Source organism: Anoplopoma fimbria, chromosome 19 (genome assembly GCF_027596085.1).
Source record: "Anoplopoma fimbria isolate UVic2021 breed Golden Eagle Sablefish chromosome 19, Afim_UVic_2022, whole genome shotgun sequence".
Lineage (NCBI taxonomy): Eukaryota > Metazoa > Chordata > Actinopteri > Perciformes > Anoplopomatidae > Anoplopoma > Anoplopoma fimbria.
This window is the reverse complement of record NC_072467.1, coordinates 6,793,522-6,815,846: the sequence shown is the minus strand read 5'-3', so window position 1 is coordinate 6,815,846 and position 22,325 is coordinate 6,793,522. Positions and strand designations below refer to the sequence as shown.

General features: G+C 38.4%; 1 protein-coding gene across 1 annotated transcript; it reads right to left on the bottom strand.

Moving 5' to 3' along the window:
- Positions 1–5,553: 5,553 nt before the first annotated feature.
- cd44b (CD44 molecule (Indian blood group) b) lies at positions 5,554–17,889 on the bottom strand. Its single transcript, XM_054620075.1, has 8 exons — positions 17,423–17,889; positions 10,589–10,754; positions 9,801–9,940; positions 9,594–9,659; positions 8,723–9,094; positions 7,842–7,901; positions 7,595–7,673; positions 5,554–7,384 (listed from the first exon to the last, which is right to left on the bottom strand). The coding sequence occupies exons 1-8, from the start codon at positions 17,487–17,489 to the stop codon at positions 7,171–7,173; spliced, it is 1,164 nt and encodes a 387-aa protein (XP_054476050.1). The 5' UTR covers positions 17,490–17,889; the 3' UTR covers positions 5,554–7,170.
- Positions 17,890–22,325: the final 4,436 nt, after the last annotated feature.

The window sequence follows — 22,325 nt, the reverse complement described above, 5'->3', positions numbered from 1 at the left end:
TTCCCAAGCATTGACCTCGAAAAAGGTGACAGTTTACTGTAAATGTCCTTGTGGAAGACAGCAATTACATTATATGATAATATAATGGAAAGGGAAGTTTCATAACACATACTGTGCTATTGAATGATACTCAACCTGCATACTCTCTGAAAGCACATACACAGTTATTACTGACAGAGTACACAAGGTGAACCACCAGAACATAAAAAAAAAAGAAACGGAGGACGAAGTAGTGCAAAGCTTGGCTGACAGAAGGATTCTTGGCTTGCACAAACAGAGACAGAACATTGATTTAACACTTTTCCGGGAGGCTTTCCAGCTTCTTGTTTAGCCAGACCTAAAAAAAGGTAAACAACCATATATTTTAGCCACAAGAGCTCAAGACTGTTTCTACAAACCCTAGATGCTGCAGCTGTGGGTCCATATGGGTTCGAAAACGTTTTTAGGACAATGGACACTTCACATGCATTATGCCAGAATGTTGCTCACTATCAGGTAATAAGAATATATTCCTCTCATAGAACCAAATAGCTTAAAAAGACCTGCAATCACAGAAACAAAGCTGGACTACTGGCTGTTATCTTTTTTTAGCCTGTGTGAGTGAAAGGGTAAGACTTCTGTGATGTGGCTGTGGATTTGATTTCTTTATCAGTATTATGTCCTTCTCTTCTGCTTGTTTCTTTTCGTTTGTGCTTAGTAACAACCTTGCCTTGAAGATGTTCACTTCAAACAAATGCCAACAACAAATGTCAATAAGAGTAAGACTAAGAAACTTAACAAAACACTTAGCACAGCACTATGTCCTTTAGTTCCTGAAACACACTCTCAGAAGATGTCTTTCAACTTTGCTTTTTTATTTAAACTTGGCTAACAAGTGTGCTCTGATACAACAGAGTGCACTTTGTGTTCTGCCATACACACTGCACAGACTAAAGCACAACCTTACACACAAAAACAAGCATGTACACGCACACACACACACACATTCACCTTTACTTTAAATGCACACATATAAACACACGCAAACACTCTTAAACCTGGAAGGTCACTACATTTCTAATTGTAATCAGCGAGCTGCTGAGCACAGCACTGACACCCTATCAGGCCCTTCCAGCCAGATCTTTCGACCTCTTGATCTTCAGGAAAATAAAAAAATCTCTCCAGTAAGGAGACAATACAGACCATATTATCATCAATGGGGATTGAGTGTTGGACCACTATTATGTTCAAACTCACGGTTTTAGAAGCATGAATAAAATGAAATGATGATTATTTTTTGAACCACTATCTTAAAGCATGATATTTTGAAGTGCCTCCTTGCACTTTGTGTATATATTGTAGGTAACAGATGTTTTTCTTTGTTTGTTTTTTTCCTTTTGTTTTCTTTTTGGGGGCGTTGAAATGGTAATAGGAATATAGTTTCATTACTGTGACATTTTTAATGGAATCCTTTAGAAAAAAAATATATCATCTATGTCCTGAGTAAAATTAGATTAGAGAAAATGTATAGAGAGGAAACCGTGTAATAAATTGCTTGTTTTTCTATTCTCTAATAGCTGTTAACTAGATGTTTTACTTACCTGTCACACACCAATATATAAATATCTTTTTTTGAATCTAATGTAAGAGTTTTGAATGTTTGTTCATGAAGATATAAGCAGTGTGCATTCATTTTCATTGTACATAAATAAATATATAATTGTTCTGTTCAGTGGCGAAGCAGACTTTTCTGGAAATTACAGTGATCCTGAAGAAAATGCTGTTTGAGAAAGAAACAGAGTGAGAAAGAGAGAGATAGAAAGAGAGTGAGGGGAAGTTTTTGGTTTAAAAAAAAGGGGGCCAACATGAGATATATTTGGGTGGGAATTACTGTGCTAAAGGTTGCAGAAAAGAGAGACAAATAAAGAAAAGGTCAAATGTGCCCTGTATGTAGGATAGAGTGAGGAGAAAAACGTAGCCTAGTAGTTGATTTAAGTGAAAGAACAAACAACATTTGATGCATTCTGATGCCTGTTACAGTATAAGCAACATTCCTCAGGTGACTCATCTGAACCATTTTGTCTTTTCAATGAAGAAAACTGGCTTTAGTCTCAGGCATCTTTGTTTACCCGGTGCATGTGCATTTAAAGCTGCAAGACATGGATATCTAGATCTTTACGTTCTGCGTTACCTTGTTTACACGCCACATCTTCACACATTTGACCGTCGACGTGCCATCAACATTATGGAGGTTTATAGAAATCCCACTTGGCAAACTGCCTTTACTCCACTTGCCTTTTTTTTTGCTTTCTACACAGAAACAATATGCACTAACAAACTCCTGGAACTGGAGCTGAGCTATATAGTACTGATGAAATGGGATTTGATTGACACAGTATTTCAAACAAAGAGCCAGTATATCTTCAATCTTGTCCTTTTCTACTGAAATGTGTCTTTTTGAAGACACTCCTAAACAGAGCTGATAACCCGTCTTACTCCTGCCAACAACTTGCTTTCCTGATCTTACTTTTCTAGGCCTTTCCTCTTTGTAAAGCTGTTGTAATTTCGATGTAAAGGCAGAGCGTATGTGTGGGGGAGATACACTAATGAGAAAAGACAAAAAAATACATGAATTATTTCCTCGGTCTATGGTATACATAAAAAATGTTTCTACATATCAATAAGTGTTGTACCTTTGGTGTACATATACAAATATAACTAATAAATGTTGATTCATAACTAAAAATGTGTCTTTTGTTTGTGTGATTTTCCTTTTTACATCTTGTCACATAACTGTCACACACACAGATAAACAATTTTCACGTCTGTTTCTGTCGTTCAGTTGGTGTTATGACAACTCACAAGCAGTCAAGGCAATCTAGCTTTTACTGATGTAATATTCTCAAAACATTACTAAATGCAAAGAATTAATGTGTCGTATTGGAACACAGGCAAATGTCAACTATTATAATTTTGATTACTAAGGTAGGGCTAAATAGATTGAAATTAACAATCATCTGTTATTGGCTATTATTTAGCATCTCCAGTGTGCCTTGTTGTTTATGCTTTATCCCGAGAATAATAAGAAATTAGTAATAATTGAAATTCCAATAGTGCCAAAGAAAAACACGAGCTGAAAATTTAAAAAATGCTGTCATTCATACCACAAACCACCTGATGCACAAATCCATAAGGTTTCTATCACCCTCTGAGAGTTGTACAGAATCAAATTTTAAACAGAGGGATAGTAGTTCAAGAAATGTAGTTAGTTTCAACTGTACCCACCAGCAAACGGTAGAAAGTTTTAAGTTGTAGCTACATATCAAATTACGTCCAAAATGAACGTTACCAGGGTAGGAAATTAAACCTTTAACGTTAGCCGAGCCTGTAGCCTAGATTCATTTCTATAACGTTAACGTTTCAATTATTTGTGCAGTTTAATGAAGTGACTTTGTATTTTCTCACAGCACACAGATGTTGTGTGTAAGGGCGTTATTAACCATGGGTTATTAACCAGAATTATTAACCAGAATCCTGGGGATTTTGATAATTTCAGACATGTCAGAGCCAATAGTTAAAAGTAGTAAGTGTAATGAAATAGCACAACATATCTAACATTAGTCCCGAGAAACTGGTTGTTGTTTTAGTTTGCAAACCAAAAGAATAACCTTGTTGTGTTATTTATGAGTTCTTGATCTTGTTCATTAAGATTCATATAATATGTAAATATATGAATTCATAATAATCTGTATAAGAAGTTGAGAGTATAATTTTACTACAATAATAAAAATAGATCTAGAGATGGACACCTTCTTATTTACTCTTTAGTAGCAAAATGTAATCAAACCAAAACTGCATCCTGATGGAATTAATACAAAGTATTTATTTTATTTTCTTACAGCTAGGGCTGAAGGACTCGACCACTGTTGAGCTAGTTGGGGTGTAACTGTACACAAAATTCATCGTTGAAACTATACCTCGTTTTTTGGGTCACAGTTCGGTATGTTTACGGTAAAATAGGGAAAACAAAGAAAATGCAAAGAAAATACTTATTTTTTGAGGAATATTACTTTTTTTTTTACTATACTGTGATTTTCTTTATGACAGACTATATACTGTTACTGCTTTTATGATATTTTCCTGGCATACTATACTATAAAAAAATTGATGATGATGATTTCTTTCAACATACTATACTATGACTTTTATATAACTTCCTTCAAAATACTTTTTTTTAGTTAACGTTTTTTTTCAGCAAACTTTACTTTGACGTACTATACTATTAGTTTTTTGACATACTTTACATTTACTTTTTTGACATACCAAACTATGACTTTTTTTACCTGCTATACTATGACGTTTTACATTACTTTTCGATATATATTATACTAGGACTTTAATATAACTTTTCATTCTAACTTAACATTCCATACTTTGTCCCTTGCATGTTATACTATGCTATTACTTTTTCATTACATACAACGCCATGACTTTTTATAATTTTTTACGACTTTTCCAAATAAAATCCTTCAAAATATTATACGATGACATTTTTTGAAATGCTATACCATGGTTTTCTTTATGACTTTTCTGACATACTAAACAAGGACTATTTTTTTCCGGCTTTTCCAACGTACTATACTAGACTTTTATATGACCTCTTCCAAAATAATATACTATGACTTTTTTTGACATGCTATAACATACATTTTTTTATGGCATACTATACTATGAATTTTTATGGCATACTATAATGCCCTTTTAGAATATTTTGTATTCCTCTTATATGACCTACTTTATTTTTTTATTATTTTATATTTTTATGACTCCTCTATAATACAACACTACGATATTATCTATGAAACTTTTATGGCATAATATACTGTAACTTTTTTATTAATTTATAATGGTACACTATACTCTTTTCATGAAATACTATATACTATGACATTTATTGACCTCTTTGTGACTCTTTTTTTTATTTTTTAAACTTTACTTTTTCTATGTCCAGACACATGGTAAATTGAGAGTCAAAGCACTCAGTGACCCTAGGGGTCTTAAGAACCTTTCCTGGCAGAAGTTTATTAGTTAACATTTTAATTGATGTATTTACCACATTTTAGTTTTTATCATCTTTCCATTAATGATCTCTACAGTAGTCATTTTTATAGATCTGGGCACAAAATGGATCGATTACAGGTTTCGTTTGACTAGAGAAGTTTTAATACTATTGAGTACCTATTCCCAGCCCTATAATATAGTATGCCATAAAAAAGTCATAGTATAGAGTGCCATGAAAAAGTCATAGTATATTATGACATAAGAAAACTCATAAATGGAAAATGTATGGAAAAATTGCACCGCTATCTTTCAAAATGGTTGTCTTTATCTTATCTTTGTTTCCTGAATCAACATATTCTCACATCACGACCCTGGTGCCATAGAAACCGTACTTCTTCTTATGTGGGGAAATGTAATGACTACTAGCATCCCACTGTCATGTCAATCACTCGCTCCTTTTTGTCTTCACACATACAGAGTAATTAACGAGTGAACACACCACATTCCCGCACATCTCTTTCTATGCACATTTATTTTCATCCATGACATTACAAATCTTTTCAGCAACATCTTTTGTTATTTTGTCATAAAACCTTCCTAAACTAGTACATTTGCTACTTTTTTTGAAAAGAAATCAAGAGAGTGAAAGCAGGGAAAAAGTCAGAAACAAACAAAAAAATCTTTTTGCAATCACTGTATGTAATTCAGCGTTTTCATGCTGAAAACCAGAAAAAAATACTGTCACACAGGAAATAATATTGATATGAAACAATGTATGATATATAGTAGAAAAACTGCAGCATTTAGTTTACATGTGTGAAATGTACAGGGACTGGCACATGTGGGCCTGGGCAAGCACACAGGCTTCATTCATCACACCCCTCCCTCTCGAGAGCACGGAGACGACACAATTGAGCTTATATTTTGCACTCAAAAGATGATGAATTTATCCTATTCTTTGTTTTGCGCTTTCTTTTTCCCAAATCAATGTACACACTGTTTATATATAGTATGTATACATACTTTTTATAATTCTACTTATCCTCAGGATAACATTTCGGACTTAATCATCATTATTCCCTACCCAATATAAATGTATACCATAATAACTGATTTCAGTGATGCATTAATTGCACAGTTTTGGATGCTATACATCAAGTTAATTCATACAATATCCACTCCACTCTGACTATTGCAAAATTTCTTCACAAATGTTTCCTTCGGAGGTACTGATTTCTAATAAAATAACTCTCAAAAAATGACACATTCCTTAATTTAAAAGGGATAAGTGACCCTTTCTATCAAACAACAAAAGCACTGGCAGCTATTGCTAAGGCATTTTCAAAACATATACGTTATATACAGAGACCAAGAAAAATGGGCCTCAAAGCTGCATACATTAAGATAGTGACATCCCCCATCATCTTGAAAATGGAGAAAAAAACTCTAGTCCACAGGAAATGTATGAAATATACACAAAGTTACAATGATAAACAAACAAAATAAGGAGATGAAACACGTGTAAAACATTCAGGGTTGTTTTGTTCGAAATTATTATTTCTTATATCTGCAATACCACAAATAAAATAAGCCTGGTTTCATCATTCATCTGTCATTTCTCATTTAGGATGAAAGGCCATACAATTTAGGATTCACCAAATAGATAAAAAAGAGGACAATTTGTCATCGATATCTTCTTCTTAATTTAGACCCCCATCACCCCTCCATTTAAAACCCATGTCTATCCGGCCCCATCATCAACAAAGCATACAGCTCACAAACACAAATAACTGACACAAAACACATTCACACAACCGGCTGCATCAACGCATGATTCCCCACCCTTGTATGATGCTCTTTGACTGCCACTCAGTCCTAGCTAACCCGGCATACCAGTCAAACAAAATTATGCATGTGTTGGTTTGAAAGACCCTGCAGACCCAGTACAACATTATACCTTAGTTAGACAATCTTTCTAAATAACACACACATCCAGTGCTGGCCACCAAAGCAGTTTCCCCCCAGTGTTTGGAGCCCCAACCCCCAACCCATCCAATCTCCCAACCAGATCCTAATCCTAACCTTCCCTATCCTCACTTACTCTTTTCTTCCTGCCTCAACACTCTTCTCTCAAGCCAGCTGTTCTTTATCTGGCGACTCCTCTAGTGTGATGACGGTGAACTCCTCTGTGTTGCCGTTCTCCTGGATCTTCTCCTTGTTCATGAGGGTCACCATTTCCTGCTCTCTCTCCTGGGCGTGGGAGCTGGATGCTGATGCTGCAGCCCCGTTGCCCTCGCCGCCGTCTTTGGATGTGATCATCAGGGTCTGCTGTTTGCCGCACAAGCTACAAGAGTACATTCAGATTATTTATTATATATTATTGATTTATTTTTGTTTTTGTATGCCCCAGTCTGCAGCAAATAAGATTTGAACAGTGACTATTGACTACTGTGCACAGAAAGGCAAACAGCGGGCAATGTTTCTGTCCAAAACACGTTACATGACAGCTCTTTTAGTGCAAGATGAAAAAAAAGAATAGCAATAAAATTCATACCTCTTTCTCATGGCAACAGCTGCGCACAGGAGAAGAATAATAGCAACGACCACAATCACTAGAATTATAACCAGCCAGCCTGGAGGGAGAAATAACAAGCCATGCGTCGACAATATTAAAGCTGGGACAGTAAGAAATAAAGATTGAATCCATTTAGGGGTGCATGTTTCCAACATGGTCTTATTTGTCTGGCTAACTATGGACTTCGGGGTGTAAGAAATGTATGAAAAGTAATGTGGCTGCTCACCCGATGAACTGTCGTTCTGGTGATCATGCTGTCCTTTGCCATTAGGTTGTTCTTGTGGAGCTGCATGTCAATAAAACAAAAGGTAAACATTTAAGTCATCTCACATTTAGGTCATTCACTGACAAATTTAACTCAGAAGAACCCAATCATAGACAAAACTAGATAAAATATTGAAATGTGTTTTTGGCTGTATCACAAAGAATGTACTGTATTTAACTTTATATTGCCATAATTAAAGTCCAAATTCAGATTTCTGTAAGGCTGCAGGCTTTGTGGCACCATTCAAGCTAAATAAAAAGTTATTTCTATTCCTGTTAGTTGTCTGAAAATCCATCTAATTTGATTTATTAATTTGATTTGAATGTAATTGTAAAGCAAATGTAAGTGTATATATATTAATGCCATCAATGCATACTTTTATGCATTTGATCCGTTTGTTGAATATGCTGAGACGGATTGTAATTCATCCCAGACATATAGAAGAAAAATCACTGAGGCCTGTTTGTAACAAATCCACTCCACAGCTCAACCTAACACAAGGGGGCGTCATGTGTTCCTAAAGTTACTCCACTCCACCCAAAACCTGTTACATCTGATGCCAGGAAGTGCTGTTCTTTAGAAATGTTTCCATGCATTAATAAGTAAGCTGCATAATGCAATCCAAGTGTTACTACGGTGTTGAATCAGCACTAATTCTTTCAGATAGAATCTCAACCTAAACTGAACAAAGGAGCCACCAGAACCTTTTTAGTGCATGGTTATTATACAGGAACGCATTACATTTTCAGGTGTTGCATTCACCCAATACTTTGTTGAACACAACTCAACTTGTGCCTTGAATGTAGAAGCTATGTGCTGGTTTTGCTTGTGTTTTTTCTTACGCTTTGTTGTGGTATCATCTCCATCAGGCTTCTTTGTTTGTATATGTTGCTCATTGTCAGTAAGAAGTTGTGTTTCGTCAGTTGGAGAGGTTCCCTCCTCTTCAGTGGGTGGCATCATCCCTGATCCAGTGATCCGATCAAACTCTGTAGGAGTGAACCTCACAGTGCTGTCCTCACTCCCTCCAAAGGGGTTTTCGGTGGCATCATCTGGCTCGTCTTGATTCAGTCCTATGAGATTAGTGGTGGTCATTTCGATCACATCCCTAGCCGTACGGTTAGCATCCTCACTACCAGAAGCATCCTCGAGTCGTGTTTTTGGAGTGGTCACTTCCTGGCCCTCTGCTGATGTTGAGGCCTGAGGCTTTGGTTCAGCTGATTGGAGAGTAAAAAGGGCCATGCATGGTTTTAGTCATACATTACTTTTGATATGTTTTGTAAGAACAACATTAACCATTTCTTAGCAATATAATATAATATAGCCAAATAATTGAATAATGTCTCGTCAGACAATACAATCATAGAGAGCCATTAAAGGAATGGCACACTGCAGTTCCTATATAAATATACAGCACAAAATTAGTATTGTCCTGCTTGCTGCACTTTAGCATTTTGAATTTCTAAATATGTTTAAGTTCAATTCCATGGCAGATGCAAAATATGATAATAACCTGACATTTTTCATGTATTGAAATATTGACATCCTGTACAATATTTCAGTTGGTCTAATGATAAACAAGTTACACTGCTTTCAATCTATAATTTTTTGGTTTCACTCTACAATATATCAGTGCTTAAATGTTTGATAAATGGTGACAAATGTGCACTATATGTATTAAAGTAAGGTGAGTGTTAATGTGTATATTGTACTTACCTGGTGCTTCTGAAGTTAAGGTTACCGTTACTCTAAATTCTTTGGTACAGTTCTGACCAGGACCAGCTGGCAAATGGGGAAACAGAAAATAGACGTTAGCAAAAATGGGAGGGCAAATAACAGCAGGTCTACGCAATGCAGACTGTCTATTTTATTATCAGCTTTCATTGATGATTAAATGTAACTACTTCCTGTTGACGTTGTCACCTGTTTCATCGAAGCAGTAGGCATCAAAGGGTTCTTCAGGATCTTGTGAATTAATTATGAAGCCTGTCATGTTGTTTGCACAGTTTTCATGGTACGAGTGTCTGAGTATGGCAATGCTCATATTGCTGGTCCAGCCGTATCTTAATTGACACAACAATATTATTATTATTATTATTATTATTATTAGAAAACATATTTGTCACAATTTGTTACACATTTGAGACATTTGTTGATACAGGATCTCAGGTCTAAACACATAACATCATACTAAAAACCGAAGTAATTCACATTGCTCAGAGAAGTAGAGAAAAACTTGCGTAGCAGATGATGGTTTATTTGATTGGAAGTCTACGTGATGTCTACCACATGACAAACATGGTGTTAACATATTGTAAAACTGGAAGACCTTGTTCTTCTTTTCTGGTTTTAAATCGTTGGATGAAGTGCAACAATGGAGACCAAGTGTATTTCAATTTGAAGTTCAATTGTGGGTTTTATTAAGATTAAGGTCGGAGCAGTATAACCTGTGACGGAACTGAAGGCGATCCAAAGGTTGACATGTTAAAAGATGTGAGAGGGCTGCACTCATGGCAAGAACTTGAGAATATGGGGTCCATAAATGTTACATAATAAATGTTCTGTATTCCTTTCATGTCTTACAGCTTAAATAATGAACTCTGTATTCAACAAGCATTGAATTGATTTTTTAAAAAGTCGTCAGTAAATAAAAAAGTCTTCCTCACAGCAATCAATAAAGGTAATTATTAAACAGAGGCTTGTAGTTTCACCTGCATGTTTCCATGTTTATATCATAGGCCTCCAGGATTTGTTCTGTACTCGCCAAGTTGCTCTCCTGCTGCTCACACACCTTTCGAGCTGCGTCAAAGTTCAGGGAGTGACGGCTCGCTCCCTCAGCAAGAAATACCCCGGCATAGCTGCAGCTGCGGGAGTTCACTGTAGGGAACGAGAAGGACAAAATATAAGTTCAGTGTCGCAGAATCTGTCACTTGACATGTTATGTCCAAATAATTTCTAGCCAGTAACAGGGAAACACAGACCGAAATTTTGATTTTAGAGGACTAAACTGAAATAATTTTATTTTTCTTAATTTTTTAAAAATTCTAACTTAATTCAACTGCCATGTGTTCCACTCAGAAGATTCAGTTGTTGCTTTCTGACACTCTGATGGTGCGCTTTGATGCTTAAAATATATGGTAAGTCAAATCTTAATCTATAGCCTACTGGCGCGATGTCGAGTCATGAAGCGACTGACTGTTCAGATGAGTTCTCTGGGAGAGAAGCACAGAAGAGTCTTGAGACAGGCAGCAGATTCATCTAATGTGTTTAGCCCCAAGGTCCTTCTAAGTCATTTTAGTTCAAAACAAAGTGATCAAAGCGGAGTACACATAGCGCTTAAAGACAAAGAACGTTTGACAAAGGTAGGCACATAGACATACACTGTGCTAGATGTCTTGTAAATAAAGACTCAATCGTGCCATAACAAGTGAAAATGTCACTACCAAAGTGTGTCTCTCTGTGAAACTCAGCCTATTTGCTTAAGTTTGCTTGACTAAAGGAATAACCTCAGGGAAATGACTTTCCCTCACTGAAACTAAAACAAAAACACAAACTAGGACTTGCAAATGAGCAGATGAACAGGCAGCATGGGTAAGTGTAAACAGGTATATCACTTTCAATTATCTATATGTCTATATGAAAAAAGTACATTTCAGAGTTTCAGAACACCTGGGGATTTTCCTAATACGAGCAGTTGATCATTTGCAAGGAAAATGAAAGAGAGAGACACCACCTGGGAAGAGTCTCGGGAGATGGGCACACCCCTTATGCTGAACATTTACCTGTCATTTTTTCTATATATAGCCATCTTGACATGCCCCCCCCCCAGAAAAAAACAGTTTAGTGAAAGTCTACTGAATGCTATTTTTTAAAAGCATGTAATCTCCATTATTAATGGCATGAGAGGTCATGATTGGACATGAGAGGGCATGAGGGCATGAGGTCATGAGAGGTCATGGGAAATGGAAGAAGTCATAAAATGTATTATCGACCATGCAAAATGTATCAAGAAACTGATATGAAGGCCTAGCAGATGATGATTCGACACCTTGCTGCAAGATTGTCATAACTCTCAAAATAAATAAAAAATTGGTGGGTATCATATCCTATTATCATAAAACGTGACAATAATATGCATAAGAAAAATTAAAAGTAGGATCCTTTACCACAAAAGCCAGATGTCATTTGAATATTGATTGGAATCCAAACAGTTCATGCACGGAGGAAACCAATATCTGCACTTATCTATCTATCTGTTTGGTGCTTCTTAAAATGTGCTATCATAGTGACAGATGCACAGGATGTGAAAGATGTCTCATGCTAAGTCACCAAGAAACAACACCGGATTTGCACAGGGAAATACCACAAAGCAATCTTTCTCATGAGATTCATGTGGTGAAGCCTGGCAAACAGGAAAACGTGCACCCACACCTACTAAGCAGTATTTGAACAAATAAAGTAAAACAACAAAACTTGTAAAACCTGCTCCCTCACAATATCAAAACTACTAGACCAATTAATTGCCTGAACAACATAATGTAATTGTCCTGCAATGTATACTACATTTGTGAAGCCTTATTGGGACTGCTTTTGAGAGAAATGAAATCAACTCAGGGGTTTGTGTTGTTGTTGTTGTTGTTGTTGCTCTATTAGGTTGTGTGACATTGAACAGCATGTGCTCACATTGTGATCAAATACTCCATAATGCTAAATTGTTCAGCTATAGCCTCAGCAAAGAAGGAAGGACACTGTTAACTGTTCTGATTTTCCAGGCTGCATCATGAAATTGACTCCTGCATTGAGGCATGTAAATGAAAGAAAGAAGTTACTTATTGGATTTGACTTAGTAAAGGTTCATCCCAACTAAATATTTAGTTTTATCCCACTGGAGATGCAACTTTGAAGTAAAGCTTTTACGAAATGATTGTGTTATGTTATGTTATTATGTTGTGGGCGTGTTCAATTATTTAATACAGGGAAAACCTCATCTCTAAAAGACCAGATGAGATTTAAAAAAAAGTCCCATCCCCCACCCTTTTTCCACTGGCAGTTATGAGTGAACAGAACACTAGCAGCAGCAGGAAGTTAAGCTCTCTGCTGTTAGTGGCTCTTGCAGTTGCTTCTCTCGCTCTCTCTCTCTCTCTTCCTCTCTTCATTCTCCTACACACCCTCACACCCACACCCACTCACACTCACACTCACACTCACACACACACACACACACACACACACACACACCCACACACACACACACACACACACACACACACACACACAACTGAAAGTATCTCAACACATGCTGCCACATGGCACAGTGTCCCTGAAAGAAAAGGGGTGAAAAACAAGACAACAGTCCTGGCCTTGCAAACCTGCCCAGAGGGATCAAAGGGAGCACAGCTTACCATCAGTGAGCTTAAAAGGGGGCCGACATGAATCTGAGCAGCGAACATTAGTGTGGTATTTGTTATAAATGTATGTTTGTACATATATTTTCAAGGTATGCTCGATTGATGACAACAAGAAGCTCTACTTGTAGGGTCTTAGGACCCGGGGGAATATAGGTGATGCATGGCAACCTGTGAGGAGAGCGGTGTTCTTTGGCTGAGTTAAATTATGGCCAAGTTATGCTAATAGAGAGTTAAAGTTAAGCAGTTGTTCTCACGTGAATATATGTTTCTTTAAAAACATGACTTTGAATTAGTATGCAGAGGGAACGGTCATGGTTGTCTTTATACAGTTGACAAGCCTGCTATGCCAAGGCACTGACTCTCCCAAAGGCTCCATTGTCACCTAATAGAGTTGAAACCAAGGATACTGCAAAGTGTGATTGTACAGAACCTGAGAGAAAGAGAGCTTTACTACAATTTCTTGCCAAAACCTCCAGCTGCTCTAGAAGTAATAGACAAGCCTGAATCTCCACTCTCGCTTCACTTTCTCTCTGTTTGTCTTTTCCAGCCTGCAATAAAGAACAAATTACCCCCTGCATGCAGATGCTCAAAAACATAAGCAGATCACAGATGCAAATGCACAAACACACACTTGAACGTTGGCTGATCATTTCCTTTGGAGAGCCCCGACACAGCATGGAGCACAGCAAGAGAGCCCGTTGCTCTTGATGTCAAGATTAATACATAGAAAACAGTGGCTATCCACTTATCTTCCTCAGATACACCTTACTGAAAATGTTGTAGTGGAAGTTCTCATAACATCGTGCAGGAATCCCATGCTAGAACAAACAGTGTACATTCCACTACTACTGTAACATCCTTTTAGCCATAGTTCATCAGCTGGTTTGGAGACCATAACTCCCACAATGCTCCAGTGTCCTGCATTATCACACTTGAGTGAAGTTGCTCTGTCAGCAGGTATGTTTTTCCCTCCACTGTTCACAAACAAAGTCCAACGGGCCAGCGGGACAGGTGAAACACGATACATGGTGCAAATATGTTTGGGGACGCGCAGACATGTGGACACACACACACACAGACACACACACACACACACACACACACACACACACACACACACACACACACACACACACACACACACACACACACACACACACACACACACACACACACACACACACACACACACACCAATTACTAACCAACATTAACTGAAGGTCACAAGAAGGACTCTAGCTATCTGATTTTCTTTTGAATGTGCGAGTTCCTTTATCACCTTCTGTCTCCCTCCACCTCCATCTATAAAGCAGCTTCCTTTTAAATAGAGAAGGCAAGTTCAATTACATTACATGTTTTTTTAGAAGCATTACCCTTAAAGCTCTCCCTTTAATGAAAAAGAAGGGTTCAATGAATCCAAATAGATCATCTGTGATAAGAAATTTGACCTCCAACATTCTTTTTAAACATTCACAATTAAAAATAAAGAAGCCTTTAGTGTAAATGACACATTTTGAAACATTCCTGACATTGCAGAAGTATTTCATTGTCTGTTTTTGTTAGCATTATTATGTGTAAACATGCTTTTTGTACTTAAAAGGAAAGGAAATCTGCTACTCTGCCTGATGATACAGTGAGATTGTAAATCCCTGCTCTTCCTGAGCAGTTTTCCCATGGACACAAAGACTTTAGTGTAGGTTATATGAGGAGGGAGAGCATGCGGGGGGAGTATGGATATGAGCATGAAACTCACAAGAAGGTTTTAAAAAGTATTTAGAAGATTTAACTCTACTCAAAGAGATGTGGACGAAACCTGGAATATGAGGACCCCCGCAACATTTAAGATCAGTTCAATCAGTGTCAAAGACACTGGGTATAGAAACAAAAATGAAAAGAGGAGAGGAGTTATTTAAGATATTGGTGCTGGCCATTCTGCTTCAGGGTGGTGTATTTGCAGAGGAGGGTACATTTGTAGAGAAGGCAAACACGTGCCTGAGAGTCTCAGGTGGCAGGATAGGGTGCTCAGACCTGTACAGGCACAAGCCCTCTTTGTCAGGGCCCAGTCCGAGTCCACAGGCCCACCGACCACCCCTCACCTTGAAACATGACACGGGTGCATGCAGGAAGGGTTGTCACGCCAATGAGGCAAACACAGCCGCATTCGCAGGAAGTCCAGCGGTCCGGTTGGCCTTAATGCATGCATCTGAGTTTGTGTGTTTGTCTGTGTTTGTGTGAGAGAGAGAAAGAGAGAGAGACTAATCCACTGCATAGAGGAAGCAGGACTTAGACCTACTATAAACTCAAAAGATACAAGAGCACTAACCTTACCCATCAGATAAAGTTACTGAGAGTTTTGGCCGTGTTGAAAGCCCTACATATGTTGTCAGTCTGATCATCTGATCATCACTGAATCTCTTGGTGCTGGGAACAAGAAAAAATTCTCAATTTTATCACAGCTGTGCAAGTTTATTTGTGTAATTGAATATCATATCTCATAACGCTTGATTTAAGACACTATCACCTAACAAGTAACATTTCAATGAGATATATGCACTTGTTTTTAGGCAATGCATATTGAGTATCTTGTTAGGTGAAGAAATACTTCATGTGTGCATTACAGGCCTGTTATAACACACAACACTTCATAGTACTAGTGAAATATAGCTCATAATGACATTCCCTTAAAAGTTATTTAAAGATCTCTATTCATCTTGAAAACCTAAATAATGCATCCTATTTCAAGAAATCTTCCAAAGCAAATTTCCTCTTGTTTCATTGGCAGATTGTTCAATTTATTACAAGAAAGAATACCTTGTATTCATTGTCAACACTCATGCAGAAGTCATTCAGCTATGTATGAATTTCAGTGGATGAAATTAATTAAATCAACTACTGGGAAAAACAGCCTACAGTCAAATTGCATTTATCCACACATTTTTTGTATAATCATTCATGCTCAAATATGTTATATGTGAGCATACAGGCAGTCTCGTAAAAAACTCTCCACAAATCTCATCTTGGTTAACTGGCCAGCCACAAGTCCATGAGTCCTGCTCTTAATGATGTGGTTTGGGGAAAAGCTACAGGTTTAAGTTTCAAAGACAAGGATTGCACCAAGATGGGATCTAACAACCGCAGGCCCCCTCTAGCCAGACACCAATTACTCCCAACACTCAAATATAGAGGTATGTACACAAAAACACACAAAAGCTCACAACTCTTCTGAAAGGAGGGAGGGCGGGAAGTGGCTCCATCCCCTTTCCTCTTCCCACGTACAGTGCACATACAAGCTGTTAAGGCAGTCTCTTTTTTTTCTTTAAATACTGGTCAAATTTATAGCTTGATGCTGGTTGTTCTTTGGCCCAGTGCCAGAGGAAGTCTTTGTGAACAACTCCACCACCACCTCCTCAGGGAAGAAGCAATGCGAACCCAGACCTGTTAGATTCAGTACAAACTTCCCCTCCAGAGACATATTGCTCCGAGCAACAAATCCAATCAAAACCTTACACAGAAAGCACATGAGTGAGAGACAAAGAGAAACAAGGGAGACTTATGGAGTGCAGCTAGAGCGATTGCGGAACATCCTTTGTGTCAGAGAATAAAGCATTAAGCGTGGCAGCACAGACTCCAGCTGTATCAGCACAGCAAAGAAAAAAACTCTATTTCTTCTTCTACCTGAAAAGGACTGCATGTGAAAGCTACACTGATCATCCAAAACCCTGATAAATAAGGTTCACTTCATACCCTGTGAATGTGTGTGAGACAGATAGTGAGCAAGAGCGCCTGTCTCCTTTGTGTCTGTCAGGAGTCTCAGACTGCCAGACGTAAGCCTGTCTGTGCTGGTGTAGCACACGCTCTCTTGCCGGCATCCACTCATGCATTCTATAAGCAGCAGCAACAGAGCACAGCCTCTTTCTTTCACTGTCTTCTCTTTACATGAACCTTCATTCATCATTTTCAACATGGTTCAAGAAAAAACTGTGTTCTTGAAAAAACAAGAACACAGTCTGGTCCTAAAATCTGAAAACAAAGGAGTGTTGCCAGCCAGGCAAAATTTCGAACGAATAAGGTATAAATATATATATAAATATCTCTCAACAAAGAGTCATCCGCTGGGCAAAGGCACAGATCACTCACCTTGAAGTTGTTCCGACCTGGAGGAGGCCAATAATCCAAAGGTGACCCCCAAGACAAGCGTCCACATCCTGGGCAAAGCGTCTGTCGATGGCTGGGTGAGTAGCTGGGAGTAAAGGTGTGTAGCAGTTCTCCTCTGGTCCTGTCTTCCCTCTGCCAGGAGTGACGGGTGATGGTGGTGGTGGTGGTGGTTGTGGTGTGTGTTTGTGTGTGTGTGAAAGAGAGAGAGAGAGAGAGAGAATGGTGAGAGAGCAGTAAAAAAAAAAGAGAGAGAAGAAACCTGTCACTGTGGAGGGAGTTGCTGTGAGTGTCTAGTAGCTGCTGGAGCTGACTCAGACTTTGCCCTAACTTTTCTATTCTTTGCCTGAAAGACACACTGACTAGTGGCACACACGCAGAAGGGCAAGAGTGGTTCATGTGAGCACACACCCTTCTGCCTCTCCCACACTCGCCACACCTCCCCTCCCGCCCTGCCTCAGCCACGCTTGCTCATTCTCTCCACTCTTCCTGTCTCTACATTTTTTAATGGTAAAGAAGAAGGTGATCTCCCCCTCTGTCTGGCTGCTTACCCTCATCTCCCTCCCTCCTTCCCTCTTTCCCTCCCCATGTCACGCTCTCTCTCCCTCTCTTCCTCTTTTCATGCCCCTGACAGCAACAGTTTCTGAGAGCCCATCTGGTCTTTTGTTCAGTTCTCACTCCATTTTCAATTCATCCGATTTCCTTGTCTCTGCTCCCTTGCGCTCTCTGTTTTTCTTTTTTGCCGTATGTATCAGTGTGGTCCTGTGCCACCAATTGAAAGAGGTCACATCCATTTCACAGAGACACACCTTATCCTCCAAGTTTTTATAGATCCAAAACATTGATGGAAAACTCTGAAATGTTGCACACATTTCACTGTGTCTAACATCTGTTTTTACCTTAATCTCATTGCACTGCTTGGCCAACATACATACATACATTCTGAAGAAAAAAAATGTTTATAATGGTAAAGCAGGCACCAGTTATGAGCTTCTTTTTGAATCCTCTGTATCCAAGAAATGACAAGAATAATGGATGCAGAGAATCTCTTCAGATCAGTTACGCTTTTATCTATGGAGCCCCCATGTTTAATGGTATCCACACTATCTCGACTTCCTTCCTTTTCCACTTATATCGTGAGAAACTTCCCTTCACTCTAAAACTGTGAATCAACATTTCCCTTCAGGTGAGGGCTGGAGTTGTCTCAGGTTTCCAGAATCTTGTGACGGCTCGTCTGTACATTTCTGACTTCCTTAACAACCATCCAAACATTTTTTTTTGGCTCAGCATGGTCAGTAATGTGGTAGTCATGGTGACAGCCTTAAATAAACAGTGACATTAAGATGAATGAAGTTATCATTACACAGCAACTTATGGCACTTAAATCACAGCATTTCCAGCTCATTTAGCTTATATAAGGATAGGACAGGATTATGGTTAAAACAACTAAAAATACCATTAACAAAGATAACAGATACTTTAAATTAGGCCTACATATGTATAAGCCTCTTACACAGTTCAGCTGTGAAACACAGAAAGTTTAAATAAACGAAACTAAGAGTCTTCAGCATGATAACGGCTATGTAAGGAAATGAAACCAGAAATGCCACAAGAGGGTGAGGCTATGTACAACTAAATGCTGAATAAGACATTTTTAATGCGTCCAAAAGGATTACAATTTACTTACATGAACTGAAACTTAAAAGAGTTAAAGTTGTAAGACAAAAACAAGGACAACTCCCAAATGGGATAACACTGTCTGTTTCAATCACAAGGTAGCCACGCCCTACAGTATGCCCTGCTTAATCATCTATTTTACTCAAACGGGGACCATCATTTAAGAAATGAACATTATACTGTATATAAGAAGACTTGAACCTAGCAATTTAGACTCATAAACAAAAGTTTACAATGTTTACTGATGTAATAAATTAAGTGAGTTTCTTACTTAGACTTCTATACAATCTTACTTCTTCTTGCAACAAGAGAAGTGGCCCCCTGATGGCCATTAGAAATAATGTAAGTTTAAGGCACTTCCGCATTGACTTTGCTTTTCAGATCCGGAGGTCTCTGCCTGTTCTGGACCAAAGTCTTGGACCGACCGACTTATCAAGAGATGGACATTGACATCACTTGAGCCACGAGGCTAGCATGGCTAAAAATCCCAGAATACACCTGAAAGCAAAAACTGCCATCATAACTCCGAACATAATAACATTACCCCCATCAGGCAGCTAACACGGAAATAAACATGCAGGAAAGGGAACAAGAGGAAGTAATTGTGGAACAATTCTGAGGACAAGACATTGAAAACAATGTACTCCTAATAGATAAAACTAGCCCCTCAACTTCTTTTAGCCTTTACTCACTTCTGGTTTGGGAACAAACCACTAGTTAGAGCAAAAGTGGTTCCCAAGTGGCAATGAAGAGATAGATGGTCTTTTTGTTAAAGCAAACACTACAGTTTAATTGGAGATTGTTTAGATTTTGTTTGGAGAACATATTACTGAAAAATATCAATGATTTCAAACACAGATTCATACAGAATACAGATTATCTTTTCTGATAACTGACTTCACACACAACCATGATTCCCCCAAGTCAAAAAGAGAACAGAGTATCAGAAAGATTCACACTTCCTACCACACAATTACAAGTTCCTGTTTTAGCTGTTGCCATAGTGAAACCTGTTTATAGTTCATCTGAAGCAATAAAAGCAAAGAAACAAGCTTGTTTATAAGAAACCCCATGTAAGGTTGTATTTGCTTACTCTTTTTCATGTAAACCACATTGAATTTTCCATGTATGACATGAGTTATATAAATAAAGATTGCCTTGCCTTGCCTGGTTTGACAAATACGTTTTCTGTGTTATGAAGTTAATATGTATAAATTAAAAGGTATTTCTCAACTGACAATAAATTAGTAAAATTGTTAAGGTGAAATCTAGATAGATAGGATGATGAAAAATAGAGCGTACAAGACAGAGACAGAGACTGAAACAGAAACAGAAACACAAAGATATGACAAATGATCATCAAGCCTGACATCATTTCTCTCGCAGGACAATGTCTGTCCCAGATACACACTGTCCCATGTAGGGTAGACCGAATAAAAAAGAAAAAAACACTTGAGCACATAGGGATACACAAAAACTCTCAAGCACTATTAGTATGAAGACGTAAAATAAACTTGTTCACCTTGAACTCATAATGTTTAAGGGCTTGTGAAAACATGAAGGTGACCAAGTGACTCAGTTAAGTTGGAAGTGGCTTTGGAAGTGGTAAAAATGACGATATGAATAAAACCAACCATTTAGCCAAGGTTCCAGGGTCATTATCTGGCTATCTTTGCTGTATGACGTTACAGCGGCACAAAAAAAGAAAAACGCTGGAGATGAACAGCTGTATGCACGGCATGACTAAAGCCTTAATTAAACATTTGACTGCTGAGTCGGCCAATGCACATCCAGAAAAGAAAAAAAAAATCCATGATAGCTATTCAGTGAGGACACACACACACGCTTTCACCAGACGCCCTTGTGGTTGGGAATCCTTGTGGTAAAGGCTGCCTAATGGCACCTCTTCAGCATTCCTATTAGCTGATGTGTCTTTTTCCCTCGAACCAGGGCAGTCACTTGAGACTAGAAGAAATCTCAAGATGTCCATAAATGAACAGAGCAGCGAGACGAATGAATCATTTGCTGTCTAAACATCAAGTGAATATGAAGGTTTGCACAGATGTATGAATGATGATGAGAACTACAGGATGTGCAGTTCTATTTATATTTTATTCTGATCCATCTAAGAAGAACGTGTGATCTCTTGGTATCTATCAGACAGATGTTTTAACTTCCTGTTACTACTTTCTGTAACCAGTAACTTCTGAGAGGCATTCAGATGTCTATTGCCCCCTACTCTAGGGGTATTTGGGGAGGTGAGGGAGGTTGTCAGGAGTGTGTCCTGGTTGTGTATCTTTGGCGGATAGATGAGCTCTGCCTCACCCTTCTGTGTCTCAGGCTGAATGAGCTATCCAGGCATCACAGGAGCATGACTGGGCTGCTTCAAAAGGCTGGGCTTTGCGTAACAACAACAAAGCAAGGGCTTCGCTCGTGTTTGGTTGCTGGGACAGCAGAGACAGCGAGTTTAGACAATGAGTGTCACAGAGTACTGTATAGCCATCTGGAATGTCTTGTGTCATCCCCCATCTAGGTCGGACTCTCAGTATATTATACACCACGGTAATCTCACAGGTGAAATGTTTGTGGAGGCCAATTAGTTTATGGTTAATTTACATGTGCTTTCTTTCAGACCACTGAAACAGGATGCCTTTAGATGAATGGAATAAGAAGCCTTACTAAGAAATGACATAAAGGTCTAAATGTAGTATAACTCAGACAGAAGAAGGAAGTGGAAGTGCCAGGTGGTTATTTTACAGCAGGCTTTGCGAGCAGAGTTTGCATCCCAGTTAAAAGACGACCGATTAGAGAAGTGCTGGTAGTACGGGAAAACGGGAGACCAGAGGAAATCCTGTCAACAATGGTTGAACAAACTTGAGCGTGAGACAATGTGGATGAGAGCAAGCCTCTCACCAACCCTGGTGATCATTTACAAAGCCTGTTCACACAGGGAAATATGTGTCCCTCTGTGTGTGTGACTCTGAAAAAGAGACAGGGAGAGGCAAAATAGACTAAAATGGTTAATTCCTTGTATAAGTGGGGAAATTATTCATCGCTACCTTATAGAGACAGAAAAGTCCTTGTTTGATTTCATTGGAAAATGCAGGACTGTTTTTAAATAAATTGATCCAAGCTTTGATACTGACCAGGAGAACTGAAAGGGGATGGATGGAGGCTTAGGGAAAGTGTGGACTGGGTGACTGCACCACAC

Bases quoted from the DNA above. Each gene is read 5' to 3' on its own strand.
- cd44b (XM_054620075.1), bottom strand. From the start codon at position 17,489: ATGTGGACGCTTGTCTTGGGGGTCACCTTTGGATTATTGGCCTCCTCC. The intron at 9,941-10,588 runs GTGAAACTACAA...GTGTCAATTAAG, and splicing joins ATAAACATGGAAACATGCAG to ATACGGCTGGACCAGCAATA. The intron at 9,095-9,593 runs GTAAGTACAATA...CTCTCCAATCAG, and splicing joins CTTAACTTCAGAAGCACCAG to CTGAACCAAAGCCTCAGGCC.